Here is a 15,013-nt window from a genome sequence, read left to right on the forward strand (position 1 = left end):
AAAGGAGAAAGTATGTGAAGTAAGGTTCTGCTTGAGCTACAGGAAATCAGGCTTGTGGTTTCCTATGAGCTTCTAAGGCCTTCTTTGAGAGCATCACTAAGAATCATGCAGATTCTGATAAAAATGCCCTGGGCCAAAAGACTGAAAAATAGAGCTACTTCATAAAACATAGACATTTGCTGACGATTTTCTCCTTTAATACATTAATTTTGCCACTGTCATTTTCATTTATAGCGTGGGAGAGAGCCCTGTTACTTTTTTAGCTGCTAATTTTACTCCCAGATTAAAGAGAACAGATTCTGCTTTAGTCAACTGACTCAGCTGGGTGGAGTTATGCCAGGAAGAGACATGAGTAAGGTTTAAAATCTGTAGACTTAAAAATGAAGAACTATGTGCAAAACATCTAAACCCTCACGTAATTTGCACTATACTTTAAAGGGCTAAGGCCGATCTATGTGTCTTTGTGTATTATCAAGTACGAAATTTACCTTCACTTGGTCTCCTGCTTCTTTCTCAAGTTGCGCGCCTACAATGTAATTCAGCCCATTGCAAGTGAGAGTCTAACGTTGTTGCCTCTCAAGTAGGTTTTATTCTATCGTTGTTTTTAATGACAAATAAAACACTCCCAAGTCCCACTTTAAAAGTTTTGCTGACTTTACCCTCAAATGTTAAGTAATAGCTCATGAGTGTATTTCACCTCAAAGCAAACTTGTGTAAAAAACTCTTTAAGGGATGGCTCCTCATAACATCATCAAAAGAATGAAGACAAATTACTGTTGCCCATGAACTACTGAACTACTTACTGCAATCATTCCTGGCTGCAATTTCTGTCTCAAAGCATCTTAAGTGTTCTGATGAGTCCCTCTGCTGAGTCTGCTCTCCTTTCACCTCAGATGATCCTGCTCTCTTTCTCCCCCACCACCCCCCCGTATCAGCCTGAATGCTTGTGCGCATAAAACCAGCTCTCAGGGGCTGCCTGAGAGCAAGCAAGCAAGCAAAGCGTGGCTTTGCTTGAGGCAGAGGGCTGCCTATTTCCGACAGCGATGAGGCACCCATGAGAAGTGCCTGATAGCTGCCCAGACCGAACGCCTGCTATGAGTCGTTTGCGGGGCCGAAGGGGAGGGTCGAGCAGCGCGCCCTGCGGCTGCCGGAGGGGACCGAAGGGGAGGCACGACCACGGCTACCTCAGCTAGGCCCAACTGCAAGATGGCGGCCCCCCGCCCCCGCCCCGCCGCGGCCAAGATGGCGCCGGGGCCCCTCCCCTCGCCTAACTGCCTCTCCGCACGCGGCGGGCCGGGCGCGCGCCCAACCTCCAGCCGGGCCCCTCCCCGCGCCTGCGCGCTCGGCCCGGCCCGGCGCCGTGCGGTCGCAGACACATGCGTCATCAGCGTGCGCCGCCGCTAGTCGCCGCCGTCGGCGGGGGTGGGCGCGCCTGCGCAGTGGGGGGCCGCGCTCGGTGCTGGGAGGCTCGGAGGGGCCGGAGATGGCTCCGGCGAGGAGCTGCTCAGGTACCGGCGGTGGGAGGGATCCCGGGCGGGGCGCGGTGCGGTAGGCCCTGGTGGCGCCTGGGGTGGAAAGCATGGCGGGCACGGGGCCCGCATTGTTGGCTGGGGGGGGGTGGCGGCGAGAGGAGGAGGAGGAGGAGGAGGGGCGGGTGGCGGCGGCGGCCTCGCCGCGGCGGGCGGTGGGGGAGGCGCCTGTTTCCCGCCCGCCTGCCCGGCCGGCCTGCCGCCGCCGGGCCGGGAGGAAGGCCCGGCGCCCGTCGTCTCTCCGTTTCCCTTCTCCGCGGCTGGGCTCGGGTACGCGGCGGGTATTTGAGGCTGCGCGCGTCCTCCCCCCAAAAAAAAAGAAAACCAAAAAGAAAGGGATGTTAGCGGTGCTGGGGGGGGGGGGGGGGGGAGTGTGTTAAAGTCGTTTTTAAAAATAATCACGGAGGGGGGGGAGGGAGGCGGTGAGCGGCCCGGCCGCCCCGGTGCGGGGAGCGCGCCCTTATGCGGGGAGAGGGAGCCGGAGCCGTGGCCGCCGGCGGCCGAGCACTCACCCTGGGGGGTTAAAAAAAAAAAAAATAAAAAAAAAGCGGTAATAACGAATGATAAAAACAACTAATAAAAATAAAAGGTCTTCTTTCTGCAGAGTCGCCTTTCCCTTAGCCTGCGTTGGAAACTCGAATAGATGTTTTTTTGCCTGTGGATAGCCTCGGTCCCATTGTTAGGGCGGGGAGGGTGGAGAGGCGGCCCCAGGAAAATATCATAACTTGTCCTGCAACTTTTTGCGTTTCCCGCTTCCGATGCGTGCTGCCCACCGGGTTTTTGGGGGTGTGAAGATATACTTTCAACGCTTTTTTTTTTTTTTTTTGACCCAGAATTAAAAGAGCCTGATGGTATACGTTTCAAAGATTGTAGCTGCACTTTATTTTAATAGATTGCAGTTATAGAAGATAGACGCCCGGGAGATTTTGCCTTTCGCCATGGCTCAATTTGGAGGACAGAAGAATCCCCCTTGGGCTACTCAGTTTACAGCCACTGCTGTATCTCAGCCAGGTCAGTTTACGTATCACTTAATGTTTGAACCCTGACATCTAGTAGATTTGGAGATTCTGTAGTTGGGTATGCAGTTAAGAGTGGCACCATGCTAACTTATTATTTAAATTGTATTTAAATGGTTTAAGTTGGGAGTTTTTCACACAATAGAGACAGTAATGATCATTGCCTAGTACTAGCTGTTGGGTTGGGGTTTTTTTAAGGGGTGGTAAGTGAAACCCCAGGTGAACTTTTATTGATTCTCTTGGTCAATAAACAAGATACAAAGTTACTTATATCCAAAGATGTGTAAATCAAATTACCTCTCATCAAACTGTGTTGCTCTAGATTAAATAATAACAGCACTAATAAGGCATTACGGATTTTTTTAAGTGCTGCCTGAGTTTCATTTCCCAGGCAGCCTAAATCAATGTTTACAAAGTATTTTGCCTTTATTAATGTATTGAACATACATCATATAGTAGAGAGGTCTCTGAAATTTGCTGCTTGGGTGAGGGGGCTATATATATATTTTTTTTTTTTTTTTTTTTTTAACAGCGAGGTAAAACCCAAGGATCCCTATAACAAAAAGTATCACTCTGGTAATGATAGAGGGTTTCCTTTGGTCTAGCTAAGAAGCCTTATTTAATTGCAGGCTAGTGTATGTAAAAACGTAGCTGGCTAGATTTTCATGTTTCACAGTCTTATAGCATTAAACGGTTTTGAGGCAAGAATGTGAAGCTTGCTGTGTAGAGGATCTCCGTGCCTCCATTTCCAGTTCTGGGCTGTCTTTTTCTCTTCTGGAATACAAAGGGTTTCCTAAAAATTGTGGCTTCGTTATCTGGCATGAAAAGGCTTCAACAAAGCTCTGGTGCTTTGAGGATTCAGGATGTCAAAATGTAAGCCCAGGCAGTAACATTGCTGAAGGGATGTCTTTTTAAAGAGTTGTGTGGTGTTTTGCGGTTGTCCTTTACATTGTGCTCTTGTTCGGTATGAAGTTGAATGACGTACCACCTTTGGCAGTGGGAGCTTAGCAAAAGTTGGGAATGCCTGCTGTTCTTTGGAGGTGCATGTCTGGGGAGGGGGGAGGGAACCAAAAAACAAATCTTTCTCCTGACTCAGTTTTCTTTCCCCAAAAGACTCCTTCATCTCCAGTTTTTCCTTTGGGTGCTGGTCCAGTGTGAGTGCGTATCCTCAAGGAACTGCCACCCCCCACACACCGTGTTTTTCGCAAGTCCCGGTGTGCCTTTTCCTCCGTGCCTGTTCAGTCCCACTCTCGACCTAAACCGTTGCCACACCTAACCAGCTGCCTACAAGCAGTTTTGCACTGTTTCTCTGAATAGCTTGTGCTGCTTTATCCAAACAGTGCTATTCTTCTGCAAGAAATTGCTGAACAGCTGGAAAGGGTCGGCTTGGGGGACGTGGGAGAGAGAAGCTTTGCTTTTGGTTCTTGTGTCTGACTGGGTGATACCTTGGAGCCATCAAAGGATGGCAGCATCTGGGCTGGGGTGTTCTTGGTGCGTTGGCTGATGTGAGGGCTAGCACATCAAAAATAATGGTGGAAGACTGAGGGCCAGCTCCATGTCCTGTTTCAGAGGGAAAGGGGCATGAAACCTGCTGAAGGGAGGAGCTGGCAGCCATCTTAGACCTTGCTGAGCTGGGACCAGAAGGGGGCTCTGGAGAAGAGGTGGATGGAGCAAGGGCACTAGAAGCACACACCACCTTCCTATCCATTTTCCTGTTCCTATGACTCTGCCTTTGGTTAGCCTACTTCTGAGCCTCCTTAAATTAAATCAAGTGCAAAATTTAATTGGGATAGGACTAGGCAGCATCAGTTGCTGTGAGATTTTTTTCCACGTGCTCAACGAGGACAGTGTCTCCAGGGTTTTTTAGCTGTTCATCTGATCCAGCAGCACCTGACTCAAACATGAGAGCCATTAAAGACTAACATTTGGTTGCACTTTTGCCTTCTTACTGTGCTATTTCCACCTTCCTTCATGTTCTAGTGTCCCTCTTCACACTAGTATCTTCTCTCCTGTATCTTTTGAAGGCATTTAGTTCCCTGCGTTCTTCTGTGCAATCCTTTCCTGTTCCTACTGCAGTACGCTATCTCTGTGTCCTCTTTTCTTCCCTGTCTGAATCCAGTCCCTGGGGTTCTTCCATCCAGCTCCTGTTTTAGTACCCGTGTACATACTTTGTCCCCTGCTGGTTTTTCATTGGCAGTGCTGATTTATGACACAGAGCACAGGGAACTTCTTTTGAAATGTGTGCAGTGCTCTTTGGCCCTGCTGAGAGTTGGAAGACCATTGTTTAGTGTTGAGCTGCAGCTAAGTAGTCACCTTTCATGCACCTTTCAAGGTGAAGCTAGGACTGTCCGGCCAGGCTGCTTGCCTGGTGAAGAGAGATGCTGTCAGCGCTCAGGCATGCTGACTAGCATGTGCTGCTCCTCACCTACGGCCACGCTCAAGAAGTTGTGCGGATTGGCTTAACCTTGTGAAGCTCAGTGCTCATAAGCTGATTTAAAAGAACTACATTTACCAAACTCTTGCATATTTTTCAGAGGATTGGAAAATGGTGTTTTATATTTATGTATTTATGTGTGCCAGCTGCTTTTATCCAGGTGTCAGGTTCCTTCTCCAAAGCGTCAAGGTGCTTGGGTATGGGGGAAAGAACTCTTGATTTTTATAACACAAGCAACACAATACGTATCTTTTTCCTAAGCTGTTGTCAAATGTAATGAGTGATGGTGTTATAAACCCAGCTTGATAATTGCAAAAAGGTAATTTCAAGTTTGTGGGGTTTGGGTTTTTTTTTCTTGTGTTGCTGACTTGGATGCTGTCTTGGCCATCCCTGGTGAAGAAGTAACTATAAGGCTCTGAACTATTAAGGTGTGACACTCCGAGGCAGTTGTAGAATGACGTGCTGTGTAATGAAGGGTTCCTGGGATCCCTTTGGTATAGCTTAACTAATTACCGTCTGTGCCTGTGGCATTAGGAGAGAGATGGGTAATTCCAGGTGCCAGTGAAGATCTATGTGTGAAGAGAGACTCCTACTTGTAACGCAGCGAAATTGTTTCTCTACCCCTTGTAGCATGGTTTTGTGCATCACATGACTAAAACCCGAATAAAGTCCCTGCTATGCGGGTTAAGCATTGTTGAAGCATAACTTGAATTATGTGTACTACAAAAAAATTAAAGTTCAAAAAATTAAAAAAATTCCTAGATAGCACAGATGGCTTTTTTGCAAGTACTCTTTATACTTTTAACTTGCATAATGACGTGCAAGTTCCTGACATGCCTGCAAAGGAGAATCCCCTCCTATTCTCTCAGCTATTAAATTTTGACATTGCCTTTGGTTTGTATTGCAGAGCTTGGCATATGCTGTTTTCAGGGTTAAGATTTCTGGTTGCATAGTGAAGCCCGTTTTTATAGAACTGTAGTCAAGGGGAAGTCCTAGCTATGCCGCGTTCTGACTGATTGTGTTGTTGTCTTTGCTATATCAAGACTTCATTGCATTAGAGTGAAGAACAGGGCACCTGATGAAAGCAAAAGTGCCTGAAGCTCAGTATCTTGTTATCACTGGTGGCCCCGGGAGGTGACTAAAGAACAGTGTACGAAAAGGAAAAACATGTAGCGGATGTCAGAGCCACTAAGAAATAGCTGATGCACAATTTGCCGGCTTGCTGTAAACAGATGCGCTGTGGTAAATACGCTGAGCCTAGTTTCTATTGTGTGCCTGGAGGAGGTTGTATAGCCTTTGTATTGCAAGGACCAAAATTCACAATTTCTGGCAACTGTGAAAAGTGTCCAAAGCCCTGGATAGGGTACTCCTTTAATGTAATACTAATAAATCTGCATCACCTACCAGGCAAATATAAGTGCCTACATACTTTGAAGATGTTTCCCTAATCTTAAAGGGTCTCTAGAATTTAGCAGCAGCAAGAGGGACTACTTTTTGTTTGCCACAACAGAAATTTCTGTTATCTAGAAAGATACTTAAGCCGGAGCCTAGCACTCCAGTTGCTACCCAGGCCCTTTCAGATGGTGGTGCCATGCAGTATTTGGTGCGAGTGAAAGTTGTTTAGACTGCATTTGAAGGAAAGCATCTCCATCACTGTACTTACTGAGATAATTACAAATCCGAAGAAGCTATTGTTTGTCACAGCAGATGCTTGTTGCCAATTATAATAGGGCAGTCAGATGTCAATTCCACACTTGGTCTGCAATTCGTTCTCTGTTTCTTGTTTTTCTGGGTGATTTTTTCCCTTTTTTTTTTTTTTTTTTTTGTGTGTGTGTTAAAAAAAAAAAAAAAAAAACCAACCAAAACCAAACTAGCAATGCAAACACAGTCACCTATTTAATCAGAGCCTGTTTGACCGAGATGAGTACGTAGATGAAAGGTAGTCAAATTAAAGTGAAATACTTCAGGGCAAATCGGTAGGAACAAGATACAACTTTGAAAAACTTGTTATTACAGGTGTTAGCCTATGAGGGGATCTCTGTAGTCTTTTGTCTTTGCCCTTTGTTAGTAAGTTGATCTGCAGTAATATAGATTACATGATACTCGGTTAATATTAAATGCTCATAAAGTGGTGGTAGAGGTGGCAAAAAAATGTCTTTGAAGAGGGGTAGAGGGGAGCCCCTGTTGGTCCTGTCTGGGGTCCCTCGGGTCCCCAGTGGTGGATTTGGCCTAAACCACGACATTTTCTTAATGGACAAAATGGGATAAGAGTCTTAAGGTAGGCTGGGAATTGTTTGAGATAATTATGGCTTATGCTGGAAGGGAAATTGTCATACTGGAAACTGAAGAGCGCAGTAACCCCGAGGTCTGGTTTTGGCAGTAAGCATGTTAATATTTTTGTGGGTATCCTTGGTACAAAAAGTAGGAGAGAACTTGTGAAACTTGCTTGATGACGCTTCCGAACTCCATCCCCCTGTGTTGGTACAACATCAGAACGGAACATTAGACTGAGTGACAATAGCTAGTGTAGACAAACAGATTCAAAGATAATAGCATGAAGTGGATTTATGTGCGAACAGGAATTTCTGCTCAGCAAGTGGAAATAAGAGGAGAAAGATGAATGCATTGGTTATTTGCTTTGAGTGAGCCAGCAAAGTAATGCGGCCAAGAAAAGAGAGAGTTGTCCCAGGATGCAGCAGCAAAGCATTTTCACTAGATGTAGAGCTCTGTTTAAGGTGTGTTATATGAGGTTTCAGATGAGAGAGTGCTTCTGCATGGTCAAAAATGCACATTCAAGTTGGAGCTGATAGACAAGCAGGAGGCAAGAGGAGCAAGAGGGTGGAGGGCCTGTCACGGGAGAAGCCTCAGATTTGGTTTGCTTGGATTCTAAAGAAACCCAAATGCTGGAGTTTTCCGGGGGGGAAAGTCATGCAATACTGGAAATACTGTAATTTTACTGTATTATAGAATGCTTGATTTCACTATTAAAATAGTGTTATTTCCTGGAATACTTATTTGACAATATTTGATGCAGTTCATAGTGATGGTGATTATTTTCACTGTTGCTGACACATTGCTTTTGTGGTTCATTCCAAAATTGTAAGATGATCAGTGTCATCCTCTTGTTTTCCGAAGATTGTCCTTTGCTGGAAAGAACAGTGTGGTAGAGGGGATTGTTGAGATCTGTTGAGTTGGTTACAGCATTTTTGTGTATTCTGTGGTGACGATCAACTACAAGCAATCTCTTACTGCATGCCTGGGTCAGGAATGACAGCTTCATTTTTGATCAGGAAGAATGCTGTAAATCTGTTATTCATTTCATTGTGCCTCTTTAATGGCTTTGGAAGAGAAAGGAACCCTGTTCAACTTAAATGCTCTTCAGTTCTGAAGGTGGCTGGCTGACCCGTTTTTGCTGGCAATATGCTTCCCTGCTGAGTTTCTCTTTAGTTTTATTTAAACATGTGGACTAGACTGATAGCTTAATGAAGTGATATTTGATCATGCAGCTGCAGATAACTTTTTAAAAAACTTCTGCCAAAGAGGGAACAGGTTTCCAGATATGTTTGCAGTTCTCCTCTCAGATGTGCATTGTGCAGGGCTCTATGTCCTGAAAAGTTCCATCAGTAACACTTAAGCATACCTCGTTCAGAAGTATCGCATGTATAAGAAGCATAGCATGTGGATGGATGGCTGCTCCTCGTGATATGCTTAATGTTCTGCAGTGAATTAAAAGCTGGTATGACAATAAAGTAAACTAATCTTTCCTTCCAGGCAGTTTGACTCTGGGCGGCACAAACCCTTCCTAGTAAGAGCCGGAGAGAGCTTGACTTGGGGACACATGAGGACCAATTAAACTCCCTGTTGTTATAAGGCTGTTCCTTCTCTACCAGCCCCCACGTCTACAAAGTCCAGCTCTCTGGGAGACAAAGACAGTACTGAGTGTAGCAAAGCCTTGTGCGTTTTCAGAGGACGTGTTCCATAGCCTCTGTTTCATAGCTGCTATTACAGTAAAGATTTGTCTTGCTCTCAGATAGAATGGAATATGTTAATTAATGTACAGAACAGAGCAACAGTCTTTATCTGGCTCATCTAAAACCTGAAATGCATTCAAGAAAGAATACAGTGTATATGGCGGGGGTGGGCGCGAATGGGGATGACAATTACTAGAGCTATAAAATCACGAGCAACTTAGAATCAAAGAATGGTTTAAATTTGAAGGGACCTTAAAGATTATCTAGTTCCAACCCCTTGAGAGAAGGAAATTAAGTGGTGCCTTCTGCGTCTCTGCTGTGGTATACTATTTGTAAATGAATTTAGAGGAGAAGCTAGTGAGGTGTGATTCTTTATCTTGAATTTTGGAATTGGATTGATTTACATCCTGAGCTTGACTCAGCAGTGAAGCATCACATGCTGTGTCTAGTGTAACTGTCAGAAACCTCAGCTGTTTCAAGTTGCTTTTAGTGTTTATCGTGCGTGTTCTCTTTTCAGCTGCTCTTGGTGTACAGCAGCCATCACTGCTTGGAGCCTCTCCTACAATATACACCCAGCAGACGGCACTGGCCGCAGCAGGCCTAACTACACAAACACCGACGAACTATCAGCTCACTCAGACAGCTGCTTTACAGCAGCAAGCTGCAGCCGCAGCCGCTGCGTTACAGCAGGTAAAGAAAAAAGAGCGTTTGCTGGTGACTATATGAACTTTAACAATATAAAACAGTGACGCTGTAAGGCTAAAGTATGCAGGAGAAAAGCACAATGGGAAATGGCGAACGTTGCAGTATAAATCTGTTTAAAAAAAAAAAACCAGTGGGATTTTAGGTCTGCAGCTGTCAATAGCTGTATTAATCTGTGAAGATGAGGATTTTGGCTATGGAGGTGTTGACTTTTAGGTATGGAAAGCCTTTTCGGAAAAGGAGTTTTACTGCATCTAAACTGAAAATCTCAAGTTTCAAGTATCTTCCATCACTATATGTATCCTTAGTAGCATTTTACATGATTTAATACCGTGCCCTAGATATTGTATAAGTGTCAGGCTTAACAAAAATTGCTGATTTTAGCTAGAAAGAGTACATCAGAGTCCACTGTAAAGGCTAAGAATGTTTGTTATGAAAGTAATATTATATGTTGATACTGTTAGTTATTGTTTTGTATTAGAATTGTTAAATGGGAATAGTTTCTGTCTAAAACTTGCTTAGCAGATAACTTGTATTTGGTATTATTGAGGTAATAATATTTCCTGTTTATGAGATATTTTGCTTTTATCTGTTTCAGCAATATTCACAACCTCAGCAGACTCTCTATAGTGTACAGCAACAGGTTTGTCTGATTCTTACTGTGTACATCACAAATAACTTTAAAAATAATGTTGGTTGTGTGTCTTGTAGGATTTGTCTCCGAAATCATCCTCGTATGGGAAGTTGTTAAAGAAACTAAGTGATATTTTATTGTAGTGAAAGAGAGCTTGAAGTTCATAAACTTGAAGAGACGTATCCAGAATGGAAGCCTGCCTACCTTCATGCAAAAAGGAAATTTAAAAATATATACTATTCCATGTGTACACGCTTCCTGCTAAACTTTGCTCTAAACAGGGCCGTGTATTTTAACTGCTGGAAAGATGCTATCCAAAAAAAAGTTCCCTTTTATGTTTTTTTTTTTTACAATCTTTGAACTTAACAGGATTTTGAAAAAGAATAAAAGGACATGGAAATTAAAGGCCTAAGCTTCTCCAGCTGCCAAAACTTTTTTTGGTATTGCTATTAACTTTCAGTTACAAAAACCCCAACATTTCTGCTTACTGAATAAACCTGGATTATACAATCTTAAAATTAACCACATGAGCACAGTCTTATGCGTTTGCAAACTGCTGAAATGGCCAAACCCCAAAGGACTATTAACTGCCTCAGATTAAGCAAAAACTCTTACTTGTAAAGAGGAGATAAAATTGTACAATTTCCTTAAGCATATAAAATTAATTTATAACTTTATTTATTTTAAGTTGCAGCAACCTCAGCAGACCCTTTTAACTCAGGTTAGTTTGGTTTTATTGTTTGGTCTTCATCCCCAAACACAGATAATGCAAGAGTGCAAATTTGTGACGTCTTGGGTACTTTAATCTGTAAAAGGAACTAATACGAATGGACATTTTATTGGTACAGGTTTATTTTGTCCAGATGTTAAAATATGCATAGCCTTGGTTTCAAAAATGAATGGCAACCACTTTTCCTTAATCTTGAAGGAAATATGTGTGTTGATTACTTTTTTTTTTTCTTTTGAACCTCAAGTGTTCACTTGTTTTGCAGTAAGTAACAAACTGGGAAAATATTTTCTTTCACTCTTTTGAGAAGGGATTTAACTTTCTATGTTAACAGTATTGCAGTATGTGTATAGAGGTTTAAAAAGAATCCTGCTGAGCTTGACAGGTTTAAAACGCAACCATTTATCACACTGTAAGTTGCTCTAGTTCCATTATCACTTAACCTTTTAAATATGTTTCTTAAAAAAAAAAAAAAAAAAAAAAAGGTAAAAATAGGTTACTTAATTTCATTACCGCCCTGTGTTCTGCTTTTGTAAGAAGGCAAGCATGTGAGTCGTTCTTGTTAGCCTCAACTTCTAGTGGCTTCCGACACTACAGTTGGCATATAAATGGAGAATAATCTCTAAGCATGTATTAGTTAGGAACTTATCTCCTCTTCAGGCCCGCTATTGGTTACCTGTAAACAACAATGCAGTCTTCATTTTTTTTCTAGACAATGTGTGTGTTTTGGGGAAGTTGACTTTTTTAAAAGGAAAGGATAAACAAAGCCAGTCTTCATTCAAAGTAGAAAAAAGTAATCTAAAAAAAAAAAAAAAAACAACCAAACAACCCTCAAACAAATTCCATGTTTTGAAAACCTGTATTCAAAATAATTGCTTTAGAGACATTTTAAACTCCTGTCTACATGGGTCAAGGAAGTGTTCCTTGGAGGTGTGTCAACTGGTTGTAAGATTTATAGTTTGCTTTATTTTGCTTACAGCCAGCTGTTGCGCTACCTACCAGTCTTAGCCTGTCTACTCCTCAACCGGCAGCCCAGATAACTGTTTCTTATCCAGCACCCCGGTCAAGTCAACAGCAAACCCAACCACAAAAGCAGCGTGTCTTCACTGGGGTAGTTACTAAACTACATGATACATTCGGTTTTGTGGATGAAGATGTCTTTTTTCAACTTAGGTAAGATGCAAATGCTTGCCCACAGATGTACTCTGTGATACCCTCACTAAATAAAAGGTTTAGATTGTTGCATTCTGATTCTGTGACTCCATTGACAGCGCCTGCAGTTAGCATGTTTTTTTCTCTCAGTGCTGAAAGTCAGACGGTCAAATAAGTTAATAGACGTTAGACCCGAGTTCCTTTGTGTGAATTTTCTTAATGCAAACTCCAAAGCTGGGAGACTCGGAAGGTATTAAGCTCCTTATCATATGAAATTGCAGAATTTGTGGGTGATTAAGTGCATATAACTTGCTATCTGCCTATCTTAACTAATTAGTGTTTAGGGAACTTCTAGTTTTGTGCCAAAGACAGGAATTACATTCCTGTGCATACTCCAAACTGAAGCAGGTAGTACTTTCACTGAATTTTGGGGTAGATGCTGTCCCTATAAGTTTCTTTTGATGAACTTTATCTACTTTCTCTCAACTTTAACTTGCAAATGTAAAACTAGCTAAATAAGACTCTTACAATACATTTTCTGTAATGTTTGCAGTGCTGTTAAAGGAAAGACACCTCAGGTGGGTGACAGAGTTTTGGTAGAAGCTACTTACAATCCTAACATGCCATTCAAATGGAATGCACAAAGGATCCAGACACTTCCCAATCAGGTATATGGGGTTACCCCGTGTAACTTGTACTGACTGCTTCTGGTTCAGGCTCCCTCACAACTCATTTTCTCTTCTGCTGGTAGAACCAGACGCAAGCTCAGCCGTTACTGAAGACACCTCCGGCAGTTCTTCAGCCCATTGCGCAGCAGACTGCATTCAGTGTTCAGGCGCAGCCACAGCCGCAGTCCTTGTTGCAGGCGCAGATATCAGCAGCTTCAATCACACCTCTGCTTCAGACGCAGCCTCAGCCGTTACTGCAGCAGCCACAGCAGAAAGGTGCTCCCTCAGCGCACAAAATTTGTTGTAGTCCTTCTGGTGCTTAGTGTGTGATTATTATTTTTTTGTTACTCAGAAGACTGAACTAATAGTTGAAATAATACGGAAAGGACCCTATAGAATTTTCAGTTTGAATATGTATCTTCCTGCAGCTACGTGCAAGGCGCATTGCCTGCAATAGCTCGAGTTGCCTGGTTAGTGAAATCCCCATGGACTCCTGTTCATGTTAAGATTTCATAATCTGAAAGCAAATTCAATGTAGATTTTATTCTGACACTTTCACAGACAAGTTGGGGAGTTGAAAGTATTAATTACAATGTAGTTCTTCAGCATCTTCTGGAGTGTTCAGCAAGATCAGGTTTTACACAGTTGTATTGTTAAAACTATTATTTCTATATTTGCATTTTATTTCAGTTAGCCAAATTGTCACTTGAGAGAGGAAACACTGCCAAACATGGCAGATCTAAAGCTAAGGTTGTTGTGGGGTCACTTGAACTTTGAGTGGCTGAAGAATTGGTAATAGGTTTGATAAGATAAAATGAAAATTTGTCTTACCCACAGTGAAAGCAAGGGGAGAAGATTTGAGGCTGTCACCTAAGCGGAACTGTTTTGGATAAATGCTTATTACAATTTAATTCGTCCTAGTTAATTGGTTTTTAGTAATGTTTGCTCCATTTACAATCAGTTGGTTAAATGTCTTTAATTCAATGAGTAGGTAGTATATCTATCTCAAAACAAGTTACTTTTCCAAGAAAAGGCTTGGCTGTTTACTGTGATAGCTTCTACGTGCCTAGATTATATTAGCTTCCATCTTAAGAAGATGCTTTTAAACCAGTTTCGCTTACTAGAGTCTCGGTTTGCATCAATGAAGGAAAACATAGGTCTCAAGCTTCTTGGGGTGGGTGTTATTAACAAATAGGTTTATTTGACTCTGGAGTTAGTTTAGAAAACGTACACAAGTAAAATGACTGTAAAGCAGCAATGTTTGTAAAGTGTAGATAGTTGCCCCCTATTATGTATTGAACTTGTAAATTTTCGTTTCAGGTGGTTTGTTGCAGCCCCCTGTTCGTCTAGTTTCACAGCCTCAACCAGCTCGAAGATTAGACCCACCATCCAGATTTTCCGGGAGGAATGACAGAGGAGGAGACCCTATGCCAAACCGAAAAGATGACAGGAGGTATGTTGTAGAAGGCTAGACTATAATCAAAGCATTTTGTAAAGACCTGTATTCAAACAGAGCCGAGCTGCTTGCTCCGGAGTGAGTCAGTGATAACGCACAAGTGGCTTTACCGTTAGCTATTAGTGCAGAGTCCTTGTCTACTTGAAATGAAGGAATTGCATAATCAGTCCCTCTTGTAAAGAGACAGTGTACTGAAACTGTGAGGAACTTCTCCTCTCCTTTTTGTGAGTCATCTCTGACAGATCTTGCTTCTATTGGGCTAGAAAGCATTTTGTGTTACCAGCATGCAAAAATATTTGTATCTTGTGTGCATTTTTTTAAGTCGTGAAAGAGAACGAGAGAGACGTAGGTCCCGGGAAAGATCACCCCAGAGAAAACGCTCCAGAGAGAGATCACCAAGACGAGAGAGGGAGAGGTCACCTCGAAGACCACGACGTGTTGTTCCTCGTTACACGGTTCAGTTTTCCAAGTTTTCATTGGACTGGTATGTTTATAGTGCCAGATATTTACCTACATCTCACTTCAACTGTGGGCACAGACTACTGTGAACTGTGTCAACACACGTGTTAAACGATGATCTTAACTTTAAGGAAGGATCAAACGTGTAACGGCTGAGAACCTTGTACGATAAACTTTTTCTAGGTTCTTTGTGTATTTTGCATGCTCCTGCAAAATACCTTCATAACCCTATTTCATAAATATTCCCTAAAATGCAGACGCCTTA

At 42.8% G+C, this 15,013-nt stretch overlaps 1 protein-coding gene across 2 annotated transcripts in view; it reads left to right on the top strand.

Moving 5' to 3' along the window:
* Nucleotides 1-1,440: 1,440 nt before the first annotated feature.
* The window catches only part of CCAR1 (cell division cycle and apoptosis regulator 1), a 29,751-nt gene continuing 16,178 nt past the window's right edge, over nucleotides 1,441-15,013 (top strand). Inside the window, exons 1-10 of one of the 2 annotated variants that reach the window (XM_082486804.1) lie at nucleotides 1,441-1,508; nucleotides 2,422-2,540; nucleotides 9,468-9,640; nucleotides 10,251-10,295; nucleotides 10,975-11,007; nucleotides 11,993-12,186; nucleotides 12,719-12,833; nucleotides 12,917-13,109; nucleotides 14,154-14,286; nucleotides 14,612-14,773. In XM_082486804.1, the coding sequence (XP_082342930.1) occupies nucleotides 2,468-2,540; nucleotides 9,468-9,640; nucleotides 10,251-10,295; nucleotides 10,975-11,007; nucleotides 11,993-12,186; nucleotides 12,719-12,833; nucleotides 12,917-13,109; nucleotides 14,154-14,286; nucleotides 14,612-14,773 (1,121 nt within the window). In that variant the 5' untranslated portion in view covers nucleotides 1,441-1,508; nucleotides 2,422-2,467. Of the gene's footprint in view, nucleotides 1,509-2,421; nucleotides 2,541-9,467; nucleotides 9,665-10,250; nucleotides 10,296-10,974; nucleotides 11,008-11,992; nucleotides 12,187-12,718; nucleotides 12,834-12,916; nucleotides 13,110-14,153; nucleotides 14,287-14,611; nucleotides 14,774-15,013 lie in introns of those variants that run through there. The other variant, XM_082486803.1, reaches the window with a different exon arrangement.

This window comes from Vanellus vanellus (assembly GCF_965231255.1).
Source record: "Vanellus vanellus genome assembly, chromosome: 7".
In the NCBI taxonomy this organism is placed as follows: domain Eukaryota; kingdom Metazoa; phylum Chordata; class Aves; order Charadriiformes; family Charadriidae; genus Vanellus; species Vanellus vanellus.